Source organism: Rosa chinensis, chromosome 4 (genome assembly GCF_002994745.2).
Source record: "Rosa chinensis cultivar Old Blush chromosome 4, RchiOBHm-V2, whole genome shotgun sequence".
In the NCBI taxonomy this organism is placed as follows: domain Eukaryota; kingdom Viridiplantae; phylum Streptophyta; class Magnoliopsida; order Rosales; family Rosaceae; genus Rosa; species Rosa chinensis.
In genome coordinates this window covers 4,864,652-4,889,996 of record NC_037091.1, presented here as the reverse complement: position 1 = coordinate 4,889,996, position 25,345 = coordinate 4,864,652, and the positions used below count along the sequence as shown (strand labels likewise).

The 25,345-nt window shown below is 39.1% G+C and overlaps 1 protein-coding gene across 2 annotated transcripts; it reads right to left on the bottom strand.

Moving 5' to 3' along the window:
- Positions 1-14,419: 14,419 nt before the first annotated feature.
- On the bottom strand, positions 14,420-16,145 carry LOC112199927 (transcription factor WER). Of its 2 annotated transcripts, none has more exons than XM_040519265.1 (3): positions 16,027-16,084; positions 15,582-15,711; positions 14,420-15,135 (listed from the first exon to the last, which is right to left on the bottom strand). In XM_040519265.1, exons 1-3 carry the CDS (start codon positions 16,067-16,069, stop codon positions 14,580-14,582), a joined length of 729 nt encoding a protein of 242 aa, XP_040375199.1. In that variant the 5' UTR covers positions 16,070-16,084; the 3' UTR covers positions 14,420-14,579. The 2 variants fall into 2 exon arrangements, with proteins under 2 accessions (XP_040375199.1, XP_024196687.1); XM_024340919.2 differs by having other exon boundaries at positions 14,425-15,135; positions 15,937-16,145.
- Between the last annotated feature and the right edge of the window lie 9,200 nt (positions 16,146-25,345).

Genomic DNA, 25,345 nt, shown 5'->3' with positions numbered 1-25,345 from the left:
CTTGCTCTCCAATCTCTCGAAAACTGAGGGTTTGGATTTTGGTTCCTCTCGAAACAACTTGCGCCTAACATGTGGCCGCGTAGTTGGCGAGTTGTCCTTCCTAGCTAGCAGAGGTGTCCTTTCTGTCGTGATCCTGCAGAAAACACTAGGCTTAGAGTCTCCTGCTTCTGAGCGCGCCTGTTTTTGAAAACTGCGAGGAGCCACCAATGGCTTAGCAGCTAATGCCTCCATCTCCTTCTGATATTGCTCAGGAGATTTAACCAGTTGTGATGGCTTGATCAGGCCCTGGTCCAGAGTTTCCAAGGCGCGCTTGGCTTCTCCGAACCTGCGCTGCAATTTCCTTTTTCTGGAAGGGCTGATCTCCACTGCTTTCCCCTTCTCTCTGGTATACCATTTGCCTTCCTTGATGGTGGACGTTGAAGCAGGAGGAATGTAAGTTTTGGTCACGACTTCTTTGTGCTCATTCCAAGCCCTTCCTTCTTGTTTCTGATCGGTCGCGGCCGCTTTCAATTTCTTGAACAAGTTGGAATCCTTTGGGGACGGTGGTGACTTTACCTCAACTCTCACCTCTGGGCTAGAAGGTTGGTAGTTTCGTGATGGTGAAGCCCATTTGATTGGCGGGAGGGAACCAAAACGAAATGTTTGCTCGACTTCTGCGTGCGACACTTGGATGCTGCATTCTTCTTTGCATCGCGAGCAAAGGACCACTGGTGAGGCTTCGTTGACGGACTTAGCCTTCTTCTTTACAGGGGTTTTCTCCCCTTTATCCCTCTCTTCTTTCCCCTTTGTAGTCAAATCCAGGGTTGGTTTCCTCTGGTTCTTCTTAGGCCAATTCACATCAACCATACTGATTCCGGTATCCGAAAAAGGGTTCAAGTCTACTAGTGCTGCAGCGGCCATCGAAGTTTCTACCTGCAAACTGCCGTTATTGAGCCATACCTGAATTTGGTACTTTAGCTTCACACAATCAACTGTGTTATGGTTCCACAAGTTGTGGAATTTGCAGTACTTCTTCCCTTTCAACTGATCCGGTTGAGGGAAAGGGCCAAAGTCTGTTTTCACCATCTTCGCGGAAATCATCTCATCCAGAATCTCATGTGCCTTATTGGCATCATATGTATATGTCGCGAACTCAGGTTTGATGAAAGCCACAGACTTGAGCTTGACAAGCTCCTTAGATATCTTTAACTGCTTGAGGGTTGAATTCTTCCTACCCGTCAACTCTAGCGTGGAGACGTCGTTCTCCTCTTCTTCTTCACCCTGGAAAACCTCTTCCCCTTGATGGTGATAGTAAGGATCATAGGTTGGCTGTAGGTATCCAAGAGTTGCCACTGTGCGGTATTTCCCGGGCACATATGTTCCTTTGGACACATTTTTCCTAGCATCAGTCTCTCTGAGGAGATGCTCGAAGCTACCCACCTCTGTGATCAGTTCTCCAATTGACTAGATCATGCTGCCATGTTGCTTCTTTCGTTGGCGCAGTTCCAAACCCTTGATCGCTAGCTTGACCAATTCTTTTTCAGGGAGCATCACACTCAGTTTGGCTTTCTGGATCTGAAAGCGTTGAAGATAAGCAACGACAGGCTCGGTGGGTTGTTGTGACATTTGAGTAAGAGAGGCCAAATCGACCTCGGGCTCAATGGCTCCAAAAGTTTCTCGGAGAGCTTTTCCATCGCGGGCCAATCTACCACTGTTCCTGATCGGAGTTTGGAAAACCATCTAAAGGCGGCTCCAGAAAGAGAAGTGCCAAAGATCCTGCACTTGAGGATGTCATCATTCTGGTATTGGCCGCATTGCATCCTAAACTTGGCCAGATGAGTTACCGCGTTCTCAGTGTCCTCCCCTGAAAAAGTAGAAAATATAATATTCTTATAACTTCTTGGAAAAGGCACGAGCATTATATATGGCGAGAAAGGTACCTCCTAGACCCCATCCATTTGGGCCCTAGGGTTAGCCAGCCTGATCATCTCCTCTACCTCTTCACATCTCAAATATTCTAGACCAGGAAGAAGAGGATGGTTCGCCACAGTCTGGCGAGCAACCTGCAAGGGTACGGTTTGGCTAGCAGTCGCTGTTCGTTCCCTTAGGTGAATAGTCTAGGGGTTAGCAGATTGCTGAAGAGTTACCTCTGGAACGGGCGGATCCTTGACTAACGCTGTTATCTTGATGGGGTTGCCTGCCTGGTCAATGCCGTAGTAATTGTCTGGGAGTTCATGGTAGACATTCTCCGCCCCGTCGCTGTCGTACTGAATAAACACTACGGGATCAGCTGGAGTACCATCACCGGTCTTCTAGATCTTATCCCTTTGTGAGGCTGATGGAACGGCCTTGCTACCACCAATCACCAAAGCTCTTTCCTTAGTTTTGGTTGATGCGGCAGTAGTCGTTGCAAGAGGTGTGGCCGTACTGCTGCTAGCCTTCTCGCGAGCGTTTGGTGGTATATACTTACCAGAACCAGAGGGCTGACCAAGTGAGCCGAGGATGGCGTTAGGATCTCCCAGAGCTTTGTTCAATACTTCTTTAGCCTGGTTCAATTCGGCTCTCTGCATGGCGACCTCTGTTGCAAGATTGGAACCATCCTTGCGAAGACTTGCCAATTCTGACGCAATCTACTTGGTTTGGCTCGCGATGGCTTTCATAATTTCTTTTTGATGTTGACTCTACTCATCAGCGATACCTCTGGCATGGGCCCTTACTGCATTCTCCGATCGTGCGATTTGTTGCTTAGTATCCTCAGCACGTTGGGCAATGCGCTGGTCTAGTTCGTGTATAAGTTGGTCTGTTTTCGTGGTTTCCCTGTCAAAGTCAGCGGCTACCTTCGCACGATGGGTCTCGATATTCTCCATGATGATTTTGAGTTTTTCCTCGAAGGTCGCTTCCTCTTTAATAGGCTTTGGAACGAAAGCCTCTCTTTCTACACTTTCCGCGGCATCTGAAATAACGGTAGTGTTGACAGGCGCACTTGCCTGGTTAGTAATGACACTTTGACCCTCAGTAGCGGTCGGGTGATTCTCTCTCTGTTCAGTTGACATGTTGGTTGATTGTGGGTAAAGAGAAAACCTTTGAGTCACTTGTTCTTCAGAAAGACCACGACAGTCCGCGCGAAAGTAATTCAACCAGCACTTAATGATGTACAGTAGAACTAGAACCATCAATGTGGTAGCACTTGTAACTGATAAAAGTCTCCATACTGCGATGGTAATCAGGGCACTTCATCGACTCTGGAACCTTTCCGTTAGACTGCGGAATGTCCAGACGGCAGCAAGGTCGACTAGCCTGACTAATCTTCCCATAATAGGCCTTGAAACAAAACTCAAACCCTTTCTCCTTGACTTGGTCGTTCCATTTCTCAAGGTCCTCTACCACCTTCAACACCGAGACACCATGAGCTGTGACAAACACAGTCGACCACCCTTTGCTAAGCACCGCCCATCCACTTTCGTTTTTGTAAGAGAGAAGGTTCTGAATTTCTTGACTGACTAAGTCGACCTGCTTATGGCCTTTGCATGGTGAAGAACAAGCTCTCTACTTTGCTGCCTTCTCTGAAGTATCGATATAAATTAAAATGAAGATCAGCTTCATGTACTAGAATAGCTAGTTCCACTTCCGTACGTGTAATTGTAAGCCTATCATAGACAACTGGTCAACTGTAAAGTAATTCTACCATTTTATGAACTTATTGGTCCACTAAAAGTAATTCTACTTTAATTACTAGACAACTTAAAGTAATTCTACTTTAATTTATTAATCCAATAAGGCACTAACTGATAACTTGATAAGTATGTAATCTTGGCAAGAGGGAACAGTGAGTTTAAATATGCACTTTGATCAGTTGAGGAGAATTACGTACCCAAGTGGGCACAGATATATGGGTGAATTCCTTCAACAACGTAGCCAACCATTTTCGTGCATGAGAATGTGACAGTTCTTCTGTTGTCTTTGTGAAAGGGAAGGCCATGACTCCCCATACCCGAATCATGTGGAGACAGGAGACCATTAGGGTGCTCGACCTTTCCTTGTGGCCTGGTTCATCACCACCACTGTAGGGTTCATCACCACCACCACTGTAGGCTTACACTTGAATTCCACTCCTCCTTGATGAACTTGATGCCTGCTATATGTCCAGAGTACTGCACCGTAAACCACGACATCTTGTTCTTCAAGATATGAAACTTTTTTCTCAGGTCATCAGTCCATTGCACCACAATTGGAATCCAGAGAATCTTATACTAATTGTCTCTCTTTGTGGACTCATGGATCGGTTTCAAAATCGAAATGTCATCATCAGAAACGTCTACGCTGGAAATGGACAATAACACATTCTTTCTCCTTAGGATGTCGATCTTAACCTGTTAAACCAAATATCTCACAATTACATTCCACTACAGTAGCTGATATACTTCACTGAACGAGAGCAGTAAATGAGTAATGCCACTATAGATATGAGCAAACCATTTGCTTAGTTGAACCATCAATGAGTGGCTGAACATTATCCTTTGTAAATATCAATCCCTTGAAAACCTAATTCCGTAGGGGTTCGGAACAATTTGTATGACTAAATTAAATGATAATGTGCATAACTGTGCTTGTAAAAATCATTTATAATTATAATGCAAATCTTACCGCGCTGTTAAAATTATTGTGTATATAATTGTGTGAAACTTGAAAGACGTTTTGACCTTAAAGATAAATATTCAGAAAAGTCATGCATCTGTTTCAATTTAAATTTAAAGAATATTTCGCGTTTTGTGCTACATATGTCTGGACAAACACGCTACCATCTTCAATGGAGCCCTTCTAATGATGACCACATTAATGAGAATTAGTTGAGGACTTTCTCTAAATAACGGTGTAGGAGACCCACTTTTCGATTACATTACCGTAAATTAACTGTTAGATGTTTATGTATACATGAGTAGATCACTTCTGAAAATTTTCTTCCAAATTGCTAATCGTGAAGGTATCGAACTATATCAAATCAATGGAAGAACTAAATCTGTTAAACACGAATCATTCATGTTTATAACTGATAAATTACGATTATGAATTTCTTAACGATTTTCAATTTGGTTTAAAAATTGCATAAATAATCTACACATAAATATATAAACATCTAAAGGTTGATTTGTAGAAATATGATCAAAAAACAGTCAGTCTCAAAGAAAAAAAAAAAATCTTCAACTAGTACTCATTTTAATAGTCCTCATTAAAAACCTCTACTCCATCTTTAATATCTTTTGGACTCTGCAGGCAAAACCCTAAAACCATGGATCCCACATTAAAACAAATCCGCAGAGCATGTGCACGCGGAGGTTTTTAGCCATGGGTCCATCAAGGAAATGACCCAATTTTGACAAAATCAAACAAAACCCATTTCCACCCATATTCAGCAGCCCGGTCTGTCAGAGAACTGGGGGGCTCGGGCCAAGGAGAAATGGAGACCCAGCAAGTGACCCAAGGAACCCATACCTCAAGCCTGGCCCAACAAAAGATCTGTGATTAGCAAGAGGGTTAACGCATGTAGATGTGAGTTTTTTGTCTTGTAGAATTCATGACCAGGGCCGGTCCTGAGACTCTAACAGCCTGAGGCGAAGAATGTGGCCCTTCATGTGTGTGTGCGTGTGTATATATCACCAAAATGCAGTATAAAATTTTGTGTAGAATTAATAACAAAACAAAAATATATGAATGTTGATTCGTATATAAATTTCTGAAATACAAAAAGTAGTTAAAATAATTAATATATAGGCTAGGATTTTTGGTCAAAATCTTTATATGGAGAAGGAAATGAATTAGTGATTTATATGAAAAAGGAAAAGGAAATGAATTAATTGTTTGATTTCATATGAAAAAGGATTAGAAAAAAAAAATCAGTTTTCATAAGGAAAAGATTTTTATATGGAGAAAGAAATGAATTATTGATATGAAAAAGGAAAAGACAATTATTAATTGTCTGTTTTTATATGAAAAAGGTCAAAAAAAAAAAGTGAAAGGAGAATACGCCTACGAGGTTTGAACCTTGGTTGGTTCAGAAAGAGACACAAAGCTTGCTGCTGGAGCAACAAATCAATCTGTGTCCATGATAGCAAAGAAAATATATATACTATATATAACATATATACATAATTAAATTTCTCCGAGGCCCCCGGAAACCGGTGGCCTGAGACGGCTGCCTCAGGCAGCAGCCCTCAGGGCCGGCTCTGTTCATGACTTCTACGATTTTGGTTTTGCAGTAAACACAGGCCTCTCATAAATCTTTTGATGCTAAAGCTTGTCATATGTTATTTCCTTTAATTTTGCTCAAGAAAGTCTTGCTCGTAACTACATGTATAGAAGCCACAGGGTACTTATCTCAGCATTTGATGCAGCTGGACGTTGCAAGATTAGAGAATCATACATAGATGGAAGATGAGGATTAAAAAGAAGATGGAACAGAAAGACGGAGAGGTAGAGATGCGGGTCGCCCAAAATGGTATCCCATCGCATAAAAAGTCAGATATCATGGGCTCATGGCCAAGGTGTTGGTAGAATTCAAATGAAACAAAGATGCTGATGTGGAGGATATAATCTCTATTCTTCCCTTGGATCTTGAAAGCTATGTGAAAAGTCGTATGCCGCGGAGTAGGCTGAGGAAGTTAAGTTCATTCAACCTATGCTACCTATTGAGATAATATATAGTCTAGCTATCTCGCAGTAGCAAGAGACTAAATGGTTTATAACAAATAATTCTTTCCATTTCATTCTAGTTTACTGTATTTAGTGTATTCTAGCACACTATGCAAACTAAACTTTGTTAGATGTGCTCTTTCAAATATATGATGGACTATCGTACGGTGAGAAACAGAAGCAATAATTGAAGGGTCTACTGTGTTATAATGTGCAACAATCTATAAACAAAAAGCAGTGCCGGCCTACTGTGTAACCAGTCTGCTACTGCAAGCTCCACCACTCCTCCAAAGATAGACGACAAGCTTCGACAGTTCAACTACGTACGAAAAGGAAAAAATTGGAGCGCGTAGGACAATAATCTATGAGCCCACGTTATTGAAAAAAAAAAAAAAAAACTGAATTGTGTTCTTAACTGATGTAAAATTTACCTTCTTCAACATTTGGTTGGTTTAATTGAAAAAAAATGATTTTAAGTTTTAGGTATTATGGGCACACTTTGCGAATACAAATTGTGGTGCAGGTGCAGCAGAACTTTGTGGCTTTCTAGATCTTATATAACTAATATCAGGTCATGGTGGTAAGGATTAGTTCCTAAATGCCTTCTTACTGAATCTCAATTCTTGTTTCCCTTGCAAGATTTGCATGGATTTTAATAATTTACTATGCTTCATAACTGTCCTGGTAATTAACGTCGGCAGCAATGATAACAGTATGTTTTCATATAATTAAATTGGACGTCGGCAACCTTTGTTATATACATTAACCTAGAGCTATCTAGAGGTAGTGATGGAAGAAGAGATTCCTTAGATATTAGTAGTGGCAATTCTGCAGGTGCGAAAACAATGACTGATTTTAAGGACTAGTTCCTAACTTCCTTCTCACTGAATATCAATTCTTGTTTCGCTTGCAAGATATGGATTTTAAGTTATTTTTAACAGTATGTTCTCCTATAAATTGGACATCGGCAGCCTTTGTTATATATTAACCTAGAGCTATCCTAGAGGTAAGTGATCAATGAAGAGATTCCTTAGATATTTGTAGTGCCCTTTCTGCAAGTGCGAAAACAGTGACTGATTTTAAGTATTGTCTTTAACTACTAGCTAGCTGCTACAAGAACCAGTATAAACTGGTCCAGTACTTAATCAGCAACTGCCGAACTACAAGAAAATGCTCCAGATGCTTGAAAGTGATCTCAATATGGATCTTATATATGACTGGTTTTCTCAGATTCACATGTTCAGCCTATACCCTTTCTTTACTGGCATGTTTTAGTCTTTAGTGGGAAAAAAGACGCTGCAACTTTCGTGTGCACTACTTTCCTCAATGTGTTTTGCATGGGATGGAAAACCTTTTTGTTTTTTTTTTTTTTGGATATTAATGGGAAGTGTTTGTTTAAGCATGAGCCTGGAACTTTGATTAATCCCCGGCCATTGATTTGTGGTCTGGATCCATGGCCTCCATTGCTATGAGATTTTTATTCATGACACTACGTTTTCTTGTATATTGTTTGTGAGAAGACAAAAATAAAGTGAACGGGTATTGTTTGGGGAGATAGCTTCAAAAGTTACATTTATGCAATCATCTTCAGAATGCATAATGATGATTGAGTTTTTGCGAGTGTTAACAATAGTTCTGAATCCTCTGACCTTGGGTCTTATTACAAGAATACTTAAGAGAAGAATGCGGACCACAAAAGTGGTTCCACTCCTCATGATCATATCTTAATGCGTTAATTTCATGTTAAAACTTGTATTTAAAGAAGAAAGAGATATAACAAGAATGACCATTAAAAAATAAAAGGATATTTTCTTTTATTGCATATAGGTGGTTTAAGTCGAAATACTCATATTTTCAAATTCTAAATCAATCTCTGATAAATCTGGTAATCGTGAATCCGTAATAACTTCACTACTAATCATGCATCAGTTTCTACCATTCAAAAGTGAACTCAACATTCCACACATTAATTATGAAGAAGTACCCTCTAGCTTTTTGCATTTCGAATGGCAAACACTTCTTGTAATTGAAAGGATCTAATAAAGAATTATCGCACTTCTTGTAGTTGAACGTATTTACTATTTTTGTCCCTCTCTCCATAAGTACTTAATGAAAGCTCAATCAATCAAAATCAAATTTGCTTTTAAATTCTAGAGTGGCAAGCCAGTACAAAAATTATGTTTCCTAACTTTTCTTCGAGCCATAGAAAAAGAACAATTTCTTTGTCTCCCATCTCACGCATGTGAATTTTGTTATGAAAGATACATCGAAGAAGACCCAGGCTAGGGTTTATCACTGACTTGATGCATAAACTCTCGCAAGCATACGAATTGTGTCAAGTAAGTAAACTATTTGGATCTTAGTTTATCGTACCTCAAAGATTAGATGTTGGACCTAACCGAGGTAATTGGCTCCAGGACAGCTCGAATGCGTACAATAAAAATATAGCACAAAATAAAAACTATAAAAAATCAAGGCACCAAGCCTTGGTAATGCTCGGCTGAGCTCACACCAAGCTTATTGAAAACCACTAACTTGTAGTCTCAAGGTGACTATACACAAATGAGTCGATGATTTTAATGATTGAGAGTTGATTTGAACTTAACAAAAAGTAATGAGATGTAGAGCGGTAAATATAAATGCAAAGAAATTAATAAAAGTGTAAACAATATGAATGAGAATGTCAAGTGCTAGGGAGGCTCCTTCACGCAAATCTCATGTATCAGAAGCTAATCTAATGTAGATGCAAATTTCTTACTTTGGTGGTATTCGTATCCAAGGCAGTTCAAGACTCAAGGACCAAAATTCTCTTTCATGGTATTCATACTCCACTTCAAGGGTTGTAGGAACTCACTTGACATGAATTATGGCTGGTTCAAGGGTCACTAAGTCACATCAAGAGGCCTAGAGATCGAGTAATTAGACTACTAAGTGATCCGCCCGCGCAATCACGCAACGGGTGTAAATCACTATGCTTATAACCCCTCAAATACGAAATAGAGGGTTTCTAGCTTAGGAATTAGAGGGGGATCAAGCCTCTAACTCCGTCCTAGACATGCTCAAAATACACACCCTAGAGTTGACTAATCTCCTAGACATGCATTTTTACCCAACAAAAATTGATATAAGCATCCATTATATGAAAATTGCATAACTACATTGAATTAAACATCTTTTACACAAATTTTGGGGTAGGGCACACAACCCTAGCCCCCAACAAGGAAATTACTCACAACCCATAATCATGAACATCAAAGATACAAAATTCAAAGAGAAAAGAGTATAAAAGTGTAGGAGAAAACAAGAATAGTCACAAATAGCTAAAAAGGTAGCATGAGTAGTCTTGAATTACAACTCCCACAATTACCCAAGTCTTGAATCTTGTAGAGATAGAAGCCATCGATGAATCCTTGAAGTTTTGGGTGAGTATTCCTTCAATTTCCTAAACTAAAACTAAAACTAAAACAATAAGGAAAATGGAGGAGAAAGATGGGATGAGAGCAGCCCAAAGGCTGCCCCCCTTTTGGTGGTGTGTGGCACTCTTCATGAAGGGAGAGAAGAGTGGTCTTTCTAAATATATCCAGCAAAAATCTTTTTACACCTAGCAACATAGTACCCTTTATTTTAATAAACTAAAAATAAAAATAAAACAAACAGTAATAGTAACTGCACCCAATTTTCCATTAAGTGCACCTGCACTCTCTTAATCAAAAAATTGCATCTGCAGTCTCCATCGAAAAAAATTGCACCTGCACTCCGACGCCTTTGTTCCTCTTCCATCATTTTTTATTCTTCTTCTTTTTCTTCTTCTTTCTATATATTCTTTTCTTCTTTTCGGTTTTCTCTTTTTCTCTGATCTTAGAGACAATCTAGATCGGAAAAGCAATCTAAGTTTTAAAGCCAGCAACTTGGATTGCTCCACTTTATCTCTCACCTCTCATTTTTACTTTCATAGTTTCATATATTGTTATTGATTATTTTTCTAACTGATAAACAATTACATATATGTATAACTTGTATGTCCAAACTAATGAATCAACAACGAGATAAGTAAAATTTCATACAAAGAACCAATTTCACCTAAAAAAAAAAGCAGCAGCAGGAAAAGTAGAAACCTCTGTACGAGGCCTTGAAGAAGATAAATGAAGATTCTCCCTCCCTTCAATGAAGAAGGTTTTGAGACTCTAAAATGGAGAGTGTAACAGCCGCTAGCGAATGAGAAATATGGGGAGGAAGAGACAAACACACGGCGGCGGGGTGCAATTTTTTATTTTAAAATTTTATTTAAACAAGGGGTAAAAATGAAAAATTAAGAACAAAATTGTGCTGCTGGGTACACTAAGAATTTTGCTGGGCAAATAGCAACACCCTTAATTGTGGTGGCTAATGTTTCATTTGTGAGAGGAAAGGATGGATAAGGACCATGTGGCAGCTTGTGAGTGGACAAGGAGAGAAGAAAGGAAAAGAAATAAAAGAAGAAGGAAATAAAAAGAAGAGCACGTGTAGGTGGTGATGGCTAATTAGGGCATCTCCAACATACTACTTATTTCAAAATAAATATAATATTTAGCTAATTTTAGGCTAAAATTCTACTCTAACAGAATACCTAAATAAAAGTTAAATTTAAGTTTTGCTAAATTCTCTAGCTATATTTAGCTAGGATGAGAGAAAATTTAACTAAAGCCTAAATTTAACTTGGGATTTAGGTATTCTGTTGGAGCATAACTCAATAGCTAACTAGTTATATTTCACTTTTAGCTATGAATATAAGTATCACTGTTGGAGATGCTCTTAAGCAGGTTGATTTCAATCCTTTGACACACGTGCAATGCCATGTTTGTTAATTAAACAAAATAATTAAACATTTTCTTTAATTAACAATTCTCCATCATCATTTTTTTTTTCTTTCCTTCTTTTTCTTCTTTTCTTCCATTTTCTTCTCTTCTTCTTTTGCTTTTCCCAAGCTCAAACTAATGATTTTCACATATTTGCTTGCATTGACTGATTGACCATTGTTGACTTTTCGTTTTTTTGTCGATAACTCCAATTAACTCTATTTTTGCACAACTTCTTCCGAAATCCACAACTCCACTTATTTCTACACAATAAAAATAAATAAATTAATTACATTATAAATTACTAGAAAATTAGATTAATTCTATTATTAAAAATATAATTATGCGCATGAGGTAATCAATCACATCTATCATAATCTCAATAATGCACTGCATGAGGTGTAATTTTCATGTACATGCCAGCTACACTTTCCCAAATGGGTAGTAGAATCTTTGGTCTAAAACGACTTTGCATGTCCTCTGCTTCAAGATAATTCGATATAAGAGCGTTTTGTCTAAACCACTTACATCATTGTCAATAGAAAGAGACGAGGCTAGATTTTAGATTTTTGAGTAATAAAGAGAACAAGACAAGCTTCATTGATTATTTTGTTACATGTTGGGTATCTACTCTCACTTTGTGTTCCACGTTATTATAAGAACAAAAAAAAAAGCTTAGTTATAGATGACATACGTACGTACAAAGATTCAATATTGGTTGTCAACTAATTAACTAAATTCACCACCCATCTCACTAAAATGTTAGCACTAACTAATTGAAAATTTGTGTGTGAAGATTTTGATTTTATTTTTAATTTTATTTTTTGGTCCTACTTTTTGCAAGAAATAAGGAAAATAAAATGGGAATCCTCCTCCACCTTTCTTTATCTTCATTTTTAATTAATTAAGTTTATTCTTTGTCAAAATCTAGCTAATCCTTTGCTATACTCATTATCCCAATCCACAAACCACGATATTCAAATTTGGGTGCTCCAAACAATAGATATATGTGTTTGTCGAAAAAACAATAGATATATGTGGATGGCATGTGGTTTCACATCGCTTTCTGTCTTTGACATGATCCCAATTTTTGTTTTTGTTTTGAGCACATTTGATAGTCCTTAAAGATTCCCTTGTTAAAAGGTAATGTGAGAAAAAGTCATGTTCCAATCAAGTCAACAAGGTAGCTTATCATTGAAATATTGTATTTATTTAGCAAGTTTGTTGAGTATTGAGCAAGTTGTTACGATGCTAAGTAGGTTGGTTTAGAGAGATAAGATTTCCAGATTCTTCAAATGAAGAACATGTGTCACAAATGTAGAGGTGAAGTTAGAGTATTAGTTACATCATTGAGGCCTATATAAGGAGTTATTGTCATCCTCTGAATTCTTACAGCAACACATTGTACATAAATATCAGTATTAGATAACTGTTGCTCGTCTTCTTCTTCTTGTTTTCTTTAGCTTCTATTTTCGTTATTTTTCATCTTCTATATTAGTTCTTTGATACCTAAAATTCAAGCAACCCTTACTATTATGAAAGCATATGAAACAATGAATTTGATCAATCCATTTATTGTTATTTGAGGAACTTTATAGAATGGTGGTTTTGTTCAAACCTCTAAATTTTGTATTTAGACATCCTTTAGTTTTTTTTAAAATTGAATCACTATTTTACCCTTAAACAAACTTAAAAAGAAAAAAGAATTGAAGAAGACCGATAGATACAATCGTGTTTTCCTCCCTCCCATCTCTTTCTCACATCTCCAGCCAAAAACACTAAGAAATCAACCTTCGGCATTCCAATGGTGGGTTTCCAAGACTACCACTGATGGCAATACCCATCTATCATTCGAAGCTCATAAAAAAAGAGAAAGTATGTAATTATTTGGATTAAATACAAATAGTGAATCACTGCCAAAAACCATGATTTGGGATCTAAGAAGCTCCAAAGCATATGGAACCCATAAAGCAAAGAACGTTCTTCTTAATATATAAAATTATATAAAATTTGTAGTCTCCGTATAATTAGCATGATGAAAAAAAGTCAAAACTTAGTTTGACACTTTGGCGAAGATATGAAGCTGCAGTATCACACCAAAATTTTTGGGTTCTCTAGATAGGAGAAGAGGGAAGGACGGAAAAGATGGTTGTACATGGTGTCATGGAGCGTCCTCCTGTTTCAGTTTCTCACTCTATTTTTTCTCACACATTTAGGGGTAAAATAGAGATTAATTTTAAAAAAAAAATTAAAGGATGTCCAAATATCAAATTGGGAGATCTAAATAAACGCATTCAAAGAGATATTATTTAAGTAATTTCAGTTATTAGAAATTTATCTCAGAAGAAAGCACTTGACCCCGAAACCAAAAAATGAAATAAAAGGTAATAAAACCTAAAAATTCATAATCTCTATTTTTTTTTTTGGGAAGATGAGCATAAAACTCCCAATATCCAAAAACATAAACCTAACTCAACTCTGACTCCAGATTTTTATACAAAAATTACACGGGACTTGAATCCAAGTAATTGGAGCCCAAAAAGCCAAACTTAAACATGCTATCTTGTGAAAACCCTATCAATATGTCGAACAACCAGCCGAGGTCATCTGAAAAGCACCATTTGTTGCCGGTGTCAGGTACAACTCCTTTAGCAGTAAAGCCACCAACAGAATATGTGAAATGATGAAAAACAAAAAACTCATCGAAAAGATGAGTTTTTGAGTAGCCGCGGCCAAACACGCCACAAAGTACGTAGAACTAAACTTTTGAGATGTAGATCGTTAAACAGGAAATTCTTGTCCGCCACTACAAGCAAATTGAAGAGACTCAATGTTGACAAATTGTTGAATTAAACAAATTACAGTTGAATAATTTCATTGATAGGAAAATTACAGTATGAGTAAAATCAATTAAGTACGTTGCCACATGATATAGAATAGAAGTGACCAATTTTATTAATATAATGCCCTCGCCATGCAAATTAAGAATTAATATATGCGAGAATCAAATTTCGATTGAAAAAAAAAAAAACAAAAAAAAATACAAAAAGACAAAGTAGTATAGCTCCGGGAAGATAATTAGCCATCCCAATTATTTGGCAACTCATGATTAATGGTGCTGCAACCTCCGACTTCAAAATTCAAGAACCTATCTGTTTCTTCCCAAAACTTCGAAAATTCAGTTTGGAGGAATTCCGACATGTAGAGTTGGCCTCCATTCAAATCCATTATCGAATCGTTCCAGGTCATAGCGTTATAATTGAGATCATCCCCAGCTGGTTCGATATTATTGTTTGCCCCGCCTCCGGTTCCGTCTCCCACTCTGGGACTCAGTATAGTAGTATCAGTACTAGTACCGCCAAGACAACGACGCTGATGATCTTCTTCTACATTAACATTACTGGCAAAACACATCAATCCTCCTCCTCCGCCAACAACTACATCGCATTTGGTTAAATGTTGATTACCATCGTCCCCAACGGGGGATGGCAAGTTCTCCTTGATCATCTCGTTTCTCGACATTTCTGATTCCTTTTCTTTCTGTTCTGCCAGCTTCTTCCTTAGAGTGGAGTTCCAGTAGTTTTTTATTTCATTGTCTGTTCGGCCCGGAATCCTTCCTGCTATCAATGACCACCTGCAAAACAAATACATATTCTCAATAGTTAATAAGTATTTATTAGGTCTACTTTGTATTAAGCTCTGAAAAGAAGTAAGTAGATTTTCTATGAATTCTTAAAAAAAAAAAAACAAATATTGATCAAATGTTCATAATTAATAAGCTTAGATTCGAAATTAGCTCTCCAGGACTTGCATGATAACAGGGTAGAAATTAATTATATTGGGACCTAACCACCACAGGTGGTCGAGTTGGTAAGAGCCTCCAGGTGTGGAACCTCTATACCCGGGTTCGAATCCCGCCGACGTTTATTGGAGTTAAATCCCAATATATTCTTGGTGGCCAGGGGGGAGGAAGCGTTCTAACAAGATCCCCCGAGCACGGATTAGTCTCTGGGCCTAGGAAGCTTTTGAGGACACCGTGTGATTGAACAATAAAAAAAAATAAAAAAATTATATTGGGACCTGTTGCCTACGAGTTTGTGCATCCTGATAATAAGGTCTTCTTCATCTTCTGTAATGTTGCCTTTCTTGATACCGGGCCTCAGATAATTCAACCATCTCAGTCTCACACTCTTCCCACATCTCTTCAGACCTGCACACGCAGTTAAGCAGTAATTAAGCAACCAATTAATCCATTTGCCACCGGTGTAATTCTGGCTTGCAATGCATGCTTGCGAATTAAACGTAAGATACAGAGGGTCGTTGTTAATTAACTGAAATAATTGATTAATTTCAGAAAGATTAATGGCGATTACATTTATTAACTAAGCACACTGCTGTATGTCAAAAGTAAAAATGAAGAAAATTAAGAACTTGCCAGTCTCCCTTGCTGTTTTTCCCCATTTGCCTGGACCGTGTTTTTTGACGTAGTTCTGGAGAACCTGGTCTTCGCGAGCAGACCACATACCTTTCTTCAATCCCTCCTTTTCGAAACCTGAGTTTCTTCCCATTTCTCGACAGATTATTTCTCTTTCTCACCGTCTCTATGATTTCTCTGTCACTCGTACTATCCCTGGAAACAGTCAGTCCCCAAGTATATGGGAGGGTAGGAGCACATTAATTCTCTTATACAGGGGACCGAGCGCTATACACAAGCAGCCTTGTGGTATTTTGTTTGTTTGTTAGGGACTAATTAAAGCAGCCAGCACGATTCTCTGTCCTCACGTGCATGTTTCCTCAGATTCTTCCTACCATTTTGCAAAAGAGTAGCTTTTCTATGAATAATTATTCTATGATCCCAAATTATCACGTAACACTGTTATATGGCGTTCCGAGTCAATAATATCACTCGAATTTAGTGAAGACCATGCAGGGGATGAAAAAAATAAATAAATAAAGATAATCAATAAAGAATAAGTACATCTCATATGGACCAATAAGTCAATAACATCAGTGTGAGCCCCCGAAAAAATTTGTTTACTTTTTGAAGGTAAATTTTTCGCTAATAAGATTTTTCACAAGGTCACTCAAGTGAAGGAGTTGAGTTTGAAGATTTCTTTGGTGACGGGATTCTTTAATTTGGGCCATGTAATTTAAGTTTGGGCCAATGTTCTTTTATTTGGGCCTAAATTGTTACTAGAATTTATCGAGACAAATTGTCGAAGTAAATTGGAATAGGATACGAATTGGGTTGTAGCGAATTTGAATATTGAGTCTGTTAGAGAAATCGTTGGTGAAAAACGAATAAAAGTTACGAGCCCGAAAACCCGAAAGTGATTAGCAGGGAGTATTACGTAATTGGACGCAAGGGCAAAATGGGTGTTCCACAAACATGGGTATAAATAGAAAACTTGGAAACGACCCTAGTCTCATTTGTCTTCCTCTCTCCCTCTCGGCCGCATCCTCACTCTCTCTCTCTCCCAACCTCTCGTTCCCTCTCCCTTCTCCTTCCCTCTGCAACCACCGGAGAACACCACTTCCGGCCACCATCTCACCACACCGCTTTCACCAATCGACGCAGCATCAAAATCCGACCTAAGCCCAAGCCTCACCACCGGCATGCACCGCTGGTAGCCTCCACATGCAACCACCGCAGTTTCCGCCACCATGCCTAACCGGAAAAGCTACTTCCGATCACTTCCACCACTCGATCCAGCACCCAAAACCGACCAAACTTGAGCCTCACCTTTCGACATACACGCCCACGCCCACAGCCACCGTACCCAACCACCACAGTCGCAACACCACTGCCCCTTCCTCGTTCATCGATTTTCGACCATCACCTCGCCACATCGACACCACCGTCAGACTCAGAAAGCCCTAAAGAGCAAAACCTAAGCCGTAGCCTCCATCTCCGACGCCGGGAAATGCCGTACGAGTTTCGCCCGAACCTGTAGCTCTGCATGCCTTCATTCTCCGGTCTCTAGCTCGAATCGAGCTAAACCACCTCCATAGTTCGAATCAGTACCTCGCAGTCCTCCAAAGCCCCTAGTTCTGACCTCCGATTCCAACTAGAGCCGTCACACGTGCTACACGCGCCGCCGCTGGCGCGTGAGCACCCCAACGCTATCATGTAATACCGCCGATGACCTCTCCTTGCTTCGCTAAGATGAGCTAAAAGCCCTCTTGGGTAATCGATTAAGTTTTAAATCCAGATTGGAATGGGTTATTAATCTTGAGTTCTTTGGTTGGCGTTCTTAAGTCCTGAACATGGAAGCAACGATGGGATTCTGAAGAAAAAGGGGAGTTTCTGGTAGTGTCATCTGATGGGTTAAGGAGGATGATAAAGAAACGAGAAGAACTGCAGGATGCAGTATGTCATAGAGACTGGTCTCGAAGGGGTCGAGTTAGGGTAAGAAATCCTAGCCTTGAACTTATGATTTCAGTTTTGTTGGGATATTGAAATTGATTGAGGACATTAAGCCTGAATTGTTGGGTCGAGGACATTAAGCCGAGGCTACCAAAGAAAGGATTTGGAAAGGTTATGACTTATGAGAAAGGTAATGACATGATGAAGGAAATGGATTTCTGTTTACTGTGCTTGTATTGTATCACTTGAAATCGAAAGAAATAAGTGGAAATGGATAATTGCTTACTTTAATAGTACTCGGCTGAATGTGAATGAGTTGGTGTGAATGAGTTGGTGTGAATGAGGTTATGTGTGTGTGAATGGCTATGTTTGGCATAAAAGGAAATTGATTAATGAGAAGGGACCATTTTTGAAAATGAGTTAATGTTGTGAACAATGTTAAAGAAAGTAAGTAATCACCGATGTTGAGCGGGGTTCGGAAATGAAAATGGTGGATTTTATTTGTTTGAGTTAAATTAGGATATTGGATTAACGTTCATGAAATAAGGTTTAAAATCGGAGTATTCTAGTGTTGCCATATCCCAAAGTTATCATAAGAAAGTGATCATTCGGGAATGGTAATTACTATTTGTTTGCTAATATTTAATGGTTAAGTTAAAAATGGTCAAACTGGTTGACTTGAAGTACATTAAGGAAATAAGTATAATCGCCATATCTCAAATGGTTCAAATGCCATTTCATTTGGATTATTTGAGAATGGTAAGGGTGGTTGTTGCTTAAGAAAGGAATACTAGACAATGGCATCAACTATTTAACCCGAATTTTATTATCGAAAGAAGTATGATCACCATATCCCGAATGAGCTTACTTTTCAAAGTGAATTGTTCGGGAATGGTTTTTAATAATTATCGATCATGGGTTATTTGGTGAATTTTAAAGTGAGTTATGAATTAATTACTTATCGGTATAATTTCTATTAAAGGACTCGAGCGTGTGCACATGAAATTGGAAGAAGTATCGAAAGTCGGAAACGAAGCTAAGTTTGGGCGAGCACTCCATATCCAGGTAGGGCGAGCAGTCCCTTCCTTGTTAGAGGCTTTTCTATGTGTGGAATGCACTAGTAAAATAGTATGTTGCCTGTAAATACGTTTTTGGTTGTTCATTTGGTTGTTCATTAGTCGACGCCTCGCGATATCTGTGTTTCCATAACTGATATTTGCTGATTGCGAAAACCGAGGCTAGACTTGTATGTTGAGATACTGTACCCCATTGTATGTTTATACTTGTGACCTGAAAGTGAATGGGGCCTAGACGCTTAGATTCCTAGGGATCCTACGGTGTCGATAACCGTGAACCTCCGGAGGGGGCTGTGCTCTTATGTTTGTCGAGGAAAGGTAAGTACAGACAGTGAACCAGTCATAGGAGACTCAAGGCCAGGAAATGGACACTTTCGCTACTTGTAGTTACAAGGACTACAGAGTAGTTGGCCTGTTCTCTAAGGATGACGAACCAGGTCAGTCACCGATTTGTTTGAGTTTAGCCGGCAGGTAAATATCTCGGAGCTCCAAATTGTGTGAAGCATACTGCATATGCTTTATAAAAGAAATAAATGTTTGTGGTTGCCTATTTTTAAAGTATTTTCGATAAACGTGCACAATATTATGTAGTAAATATTTTCAAGAATATTATCTTTCAAACCTAGCATGGTTGGGTCGGCCCCTATTGGGCATGCAAGGACAAAAGCTCACCCCTACAATAGTGTGCAGGTTTCGAGCATGTGGTCGGGAAGCGTACTTGGGAGGCACATGGTCCGGCTTGGCGCACTTCTCTTTGACCCTGTTAAAAGGAGCTTTTGGCCCCTTGTTGGGTCTTGAAATCACTTGTTTGGTTACTTTTTATTTATTTATTTCTTACTCGTTTACAAAATCTCGGGAGACCCGTAACCCTGGGGCGCGTCTCCCATGCTTGTAGTTACTTAGTAATTTGTTTTATCTTCCAAGTTGGGCTCCGATTGCAAGCTCAAAACTCATAGCTCATTTCAAATTCCGCTTTTGAAAATGTGTTGTTTGGTTGCTAGAACAACTTGTCCAAGAAATTGTTTTGTAAACCAACAGTTTGAACCCAAAAAGGCCTTGCGATTTCGGGTTGATGAGTTATCGGGATGTCATTCTTGACATGTCGGTTTCTCATTGGCTCGGGGTCGCGGCGCTGTGGGACCCCCCTCTCGGGTCTCTACAATTAGTCAGGACCACAATATGTACTACGGTCCGGTCCGAAACCTATATAATAATTTTTCCTTTTTTGTTTGAGAAAATTATACAAATAGTACCCGAACTTAAGCTCATTCTAAACTTTCATACCCGACTGTGCAAAATTACAACTTTGGTACCCGAAATTTAAATCCCGACCTAACATTCATACACGTCATGATGGTGTTAACTAACAATCCACATGCTAAATTTGGATGGGTATTTGGGTCATTTCGTTACCCAGACCTAATCTTTTGCAGATCCCTTCTTCTTCTTCTTCCCTTATCTTTTACAGATCCCTTTTTCTCTTTTCATTCCCTTTCTCTCTCTTCTATTCTTCTTTTCCTACTATACTTTACTCTCATGATCCAAGGCCAAGGCTTACGATAGCGTTGTTTCCATTGAGATCCTTCAATTTGTTTGATTACTTTTGGTTGATTTTATCATTTTTAACTGGGCTTGTTCTTCACCCCTCGAATTTGGGGATCTGCATTTTGGATTGCTTCATGCTTTTCTGGGTGTTGGTGAAGAATTGGAAGTGTGTGGTGTGGTCTTCTTATTCAATTATATGAGCCATGACCAATTTGAGTGTAAAGAAGAAATTGGCATGGCCGACCCATGTTTGTTTCCTCTCGTCAATCATGTCAATCAATGGGCTCTTGTAAGAGATGTTAATTGAACAGTAAACATGTATGAAGCTCTCATATATAACTCAACTAGCTCTCTGTCATCCTGATCCTTCCATGAGCTTGTTACCTTCTTAAGATCTTCAATTGTCACAGAGAGAGAGGTTGGGGAATTAGTGGTGATCATGTGAAATTAAGCTGATGATTTGTTTATTTAATCCAACATTTTTGTTTCTTTGAGTTTATGAATCAATATTGAATTCCAAGTTTGATGCTTGCTTACCTTTGTGTGTATTCATTTATGGAGTATGCCTCTGAGTAATGAGAAACGCTAGGTATCAATGTGATAGTTTTGAATAGTCGGATACGAAAGTTTAGAATGGGCCTTAATTCGAGTACTGTTTGTATAATTTTCTCTTTTTGTTTATCTTATGTCCTTTTACTTTTCTACCTTTGAGCTCCATGATGCATGTTCAGTTATTTTTCAACAACCACAAACCTCACTTCAACAAAGATAGATTTACAGTTCAGTTACAGAAGAAGTGGTCACTGGTTTCAGAATGCACAAGAGGATAAAAAATGAAAAAAAAAAAAACATAGAAAAAAGGGTGAAAAAATGGGTAAAAAAATGAACAAAAGAACCAAAAGTCAAAAAGGATGGCGTGTATGAATGTTGGGTCGGGTTAGAAACTCTGGTTATCAATGTGATAGTTTTGAATAGTCGGGTACAAAAGTTTAGAATTGGCCCTTCGGGTACCGTTTGTATAATTTTCTCTTTTTGTTTATCTTATGTCCTTTTACTTTTCTACCTTTGAGCTCCATGATGCATGTTCAGTTATTTTTCAACAACCACAGACCTCCCTTCAACAGAGATAGATTTATAGTTCAGTTACTGAAGACGTGGTCACTGGTTATAGAATGCACATGAGGATAAAAAATGAAAAAAAAAAAAAAAAAACCAGAGAAAAAAGGGCAAAAAAATGGATTAAAAAAAAAAAAAAAACAGGAACAAAAGAACCAAAAGTCAAAAAGGGGGAGAAGAAAATGGGGAAACGACAATGAAAATACGCATGAAAGACTCGAACCAGTGTTGGTATTGTTATGCTTTGCCAACCGAACCAAACTTGACTTTGATTGAAAATGAGTACATATACTATATATATTATAGAAATAATTTTGGGTTGGGCTACAATCCAACTAGCCTCTCAAGTGATTACACCACTGGGACCAATAATTCCATGTTCTGGTTCTTGTTCCCTTCATCATTTGGATTGTACGTAGCAGTTGGTAACTATTAGCTATCTGTACGTGTATGCATGCATGGATACCAACAGATGGGCAGGGTGGATGAATCATGGACTATATTGCAGTTTACCCGGTATTTATTGATGCTTTATTTTAACTTCGAGTACAGACCCCACTTCAACCGCACGCCTCCGCCTCCGCCGCAGAGCCCAAGCTCTGAGATCACTTGGACATCCACCACTCTGTCGCCGCCTCCACCATCCACGTGGGATTTCTGGCACCTATTTGTGTCGTCTTCGTGTGGGTTGGTGACTGAGGAGGAATGGGAAGCTACGACGACCGCGTCGAAGGCGATGGTTACAGCCGTCACAGGGGCGGCGAGCACAAAGGAGCCTGATGAGTATTTTCTTAAAGCTGCCGGTGCTGGTGGTCACTTGTTTTTCTTGGAAGTCTCCTGGATTTTCTTCTCAGATTCATGGGGTAAGTACGGTAAGTTTTAGTTTTGAATTTTGACATGTTGTTTAGCTCATGTTTGTTTGCTGAGAAAATTGAGAGAAAAAGGAGAAAAGGGTCTTTTTTCCGGCAGGTAAAGTTCATAACCATGGTTATAATTTGAATACCCAATGCCATCTACATGAATGGACATGGGGTTCAAGTTCGAAATTTAGTGGTTTCGGGAAGATGGGTTGCCACAAAATGGTATATTTTAAGTCATTTAGGCAGCGAAATTGGGACTGATGGTGTGGTACATATAGCAGCCATTGTTCGTTCAACTGTGGAGAGGCCCTATGCTTGGGAAAAGAAACTAAACAAGGAGGTCAAGGTAAACTTCTTATTCAATTTTATTTTGGTAATTTCAAACTTATTTAATGCATGTGATCATGTAAATCCAATGAGATTTAATATGTTTGTTTTTCTTGGGTGGTTTTTAGGCTGGAGAGACAATAAAAGACAAACATTTATGCCATGCCAGTAAAGAAAGTAAAGGCTGAACCTGTGAATCTATGAAAACCGATCACATGAACCATATGGAGACAATGAAATGGCTGCTCGTACAAGCATCTTGAGCCTTTGCTTCTTTGCTTGGAGTTTAGCTGTTAATGAATATAGGTACTGGACCAGTTTGCAGCATTATATATCGATCTAACTGTTGAAGACAATACTTAAAATCAGTCATTATTTTAGCGCATGCTTAAATGGTCCTAAAAAAATCTAAAGAACCTATTCATCAGTCATCACACTACCTGTAGGATAGTTCATAGTTATATATGTACAATGATAAATTATAAGGCATGCAAGGGTATCAGATATATTTTCCGATATATATGATAGAGCTTGCTAATTAAGTAAACTTGATAGATAGCTAGTTTCTCATTTTCTTCTTCCATGGTTTAAATCAGACAGTAATGTTACGATTTTACACTGTCTCGAGTCGGATAATCTAAAGGACGGAAGTAGCACCCGTTTCTGAGAAAGCAACCGGTCACATACATAGAAAAAAGAATTTTGGATTGCATCATCGGCCCCAACTAGGTGCACGATAGCCTTCTCCACCACCATCACAATTCGAAACTCTCGATCAGTTTCCCCGCTAGAGAGAAAACCCTAGAAGAGAGAAAAAGCCGACTCGAGGGATGTGTCAGAAATTTCAATCGAAACTGACCCATGCCAGTAGCTCATTTCTTCTCCAAAGCTTCAATTTTCCAGATTCCACAAACCTCAATTCCAAATTAAACGGTAGTGGGTTAGGGTTTCTGTTAGGAACCTAAGTGTTAGAATTCTCATTTCCTAGTTACTTATTATTACTCAGGACACCCATGGCACTTGTTTTGACACCCAAACGAGTTTATCCTCCAGCTATACTACCTGTACCCTCTCCAGCTATCCTGCTTTAGCCTTTAAGTATTGTAATGACTGCCATATTTGGATATCAATGAAAAACCATCTTTTATCGTCTTATTTTCTTTAGCTTTCCTTTAATTCATTCCCTTTGTGATGTCGTTCCATGGCTTCGATCCCAGGGATCGTAACAACTGGTATCAGAGCCCGCACTTGGGGCCTTTCCCGGCGAGTCCGGCGGCTTACGGCGGTGGGATTTCCGGCAGGTATTACAGCTCTCCTTGTCATTCTTACGGTAGCTCTACCCATGAGTCTACCCAATTTTCATCACAACCAAACCCCTACCCACCATTACAACTCAACCCTTCTGCAACCATCATCAATGGCCACTTACTCCCTCATCAATTTCCGTGTGTTCCTCAGACTCACTCACAGTTCTTCCCTCCTCCATATTTGCAACCGATTCATCCTATTGCTCAACAGCCGCTCACCATCACTCCTCGAAGTCCATCAATCCCTCATTCTAACCCAAATCCATGGATATATCCTCCAATTTCACAAAGCCTATGTTATGAGCCTCATTCTCAGTCCGTCTCCACCAAATCCATGACTACAACACCTATTTACCATTCTCCTCCTCCACCTCTCACTTGTGAGCAACCACATACAATTGCAGATCCAAAACCACTATGTCCCATACCCGAGTATGACCGAATTTCTCTTGAAACTAACAGGGTACATAATTGGGAGCTCCCAATTGTTGATTCTGGCTTTTACTCTTTCACACCAGAGCCTATGGCCAAGCTTAAGGGGGTTGAGAAACCACAATCGCCACCACGAGGTTCCGGTGAATTGCAAGTTGACAAATATCACACAGATGCTAAGCTGCGTAAGATGCAAAAATCTTTTAAGAGTTCGATGGATACCTTCATGTCTGAATTCAGGGAGGAGCTGCAGTTGTTAAGGGGTTCGTCGCAATCTTCGGTAATCCAAGTTGATAACACACCGAAGTTTGGGTCACAACTGGATCCTACGATTGCTACGTCTCTTACAGCGTCGGGGAAGCCATTATCGTCAACTACCGCTACAGCTGGAGGTAGTATTCAAATCTCGGAACCAGATTTTAATCTATCACCTCATGAAGCAATATTGGAATTGAATAATGATGTATCTGTTGTGGTGGTGTCTGGAAGTAGTAGTGAAGATAATATTGATGTTGGTATGACTGAAAAACTTGTGTTAAATGTTGATAAAAATATTGTTGGAAGTGCTACTGGAGTGAAATTGTTTGATAGTCACGGTAGTGATGTTGCCAACAGTATAGTGTGGAGGAATGATGCTCAAACTGAACATACTAGCTTTAGAAATGGGTCTTCTGCAGGGTATGGAGAATTGGGATCTCATAATCATAATTTAGTTGGAAGTCTAAGAGTTGATTTCCATGAGAGAGATGAAAAAGAACTTGAAGATGAAGATGGTGAAGATGATAATGAGGATGAAGGGGGAAATGATGGTGCA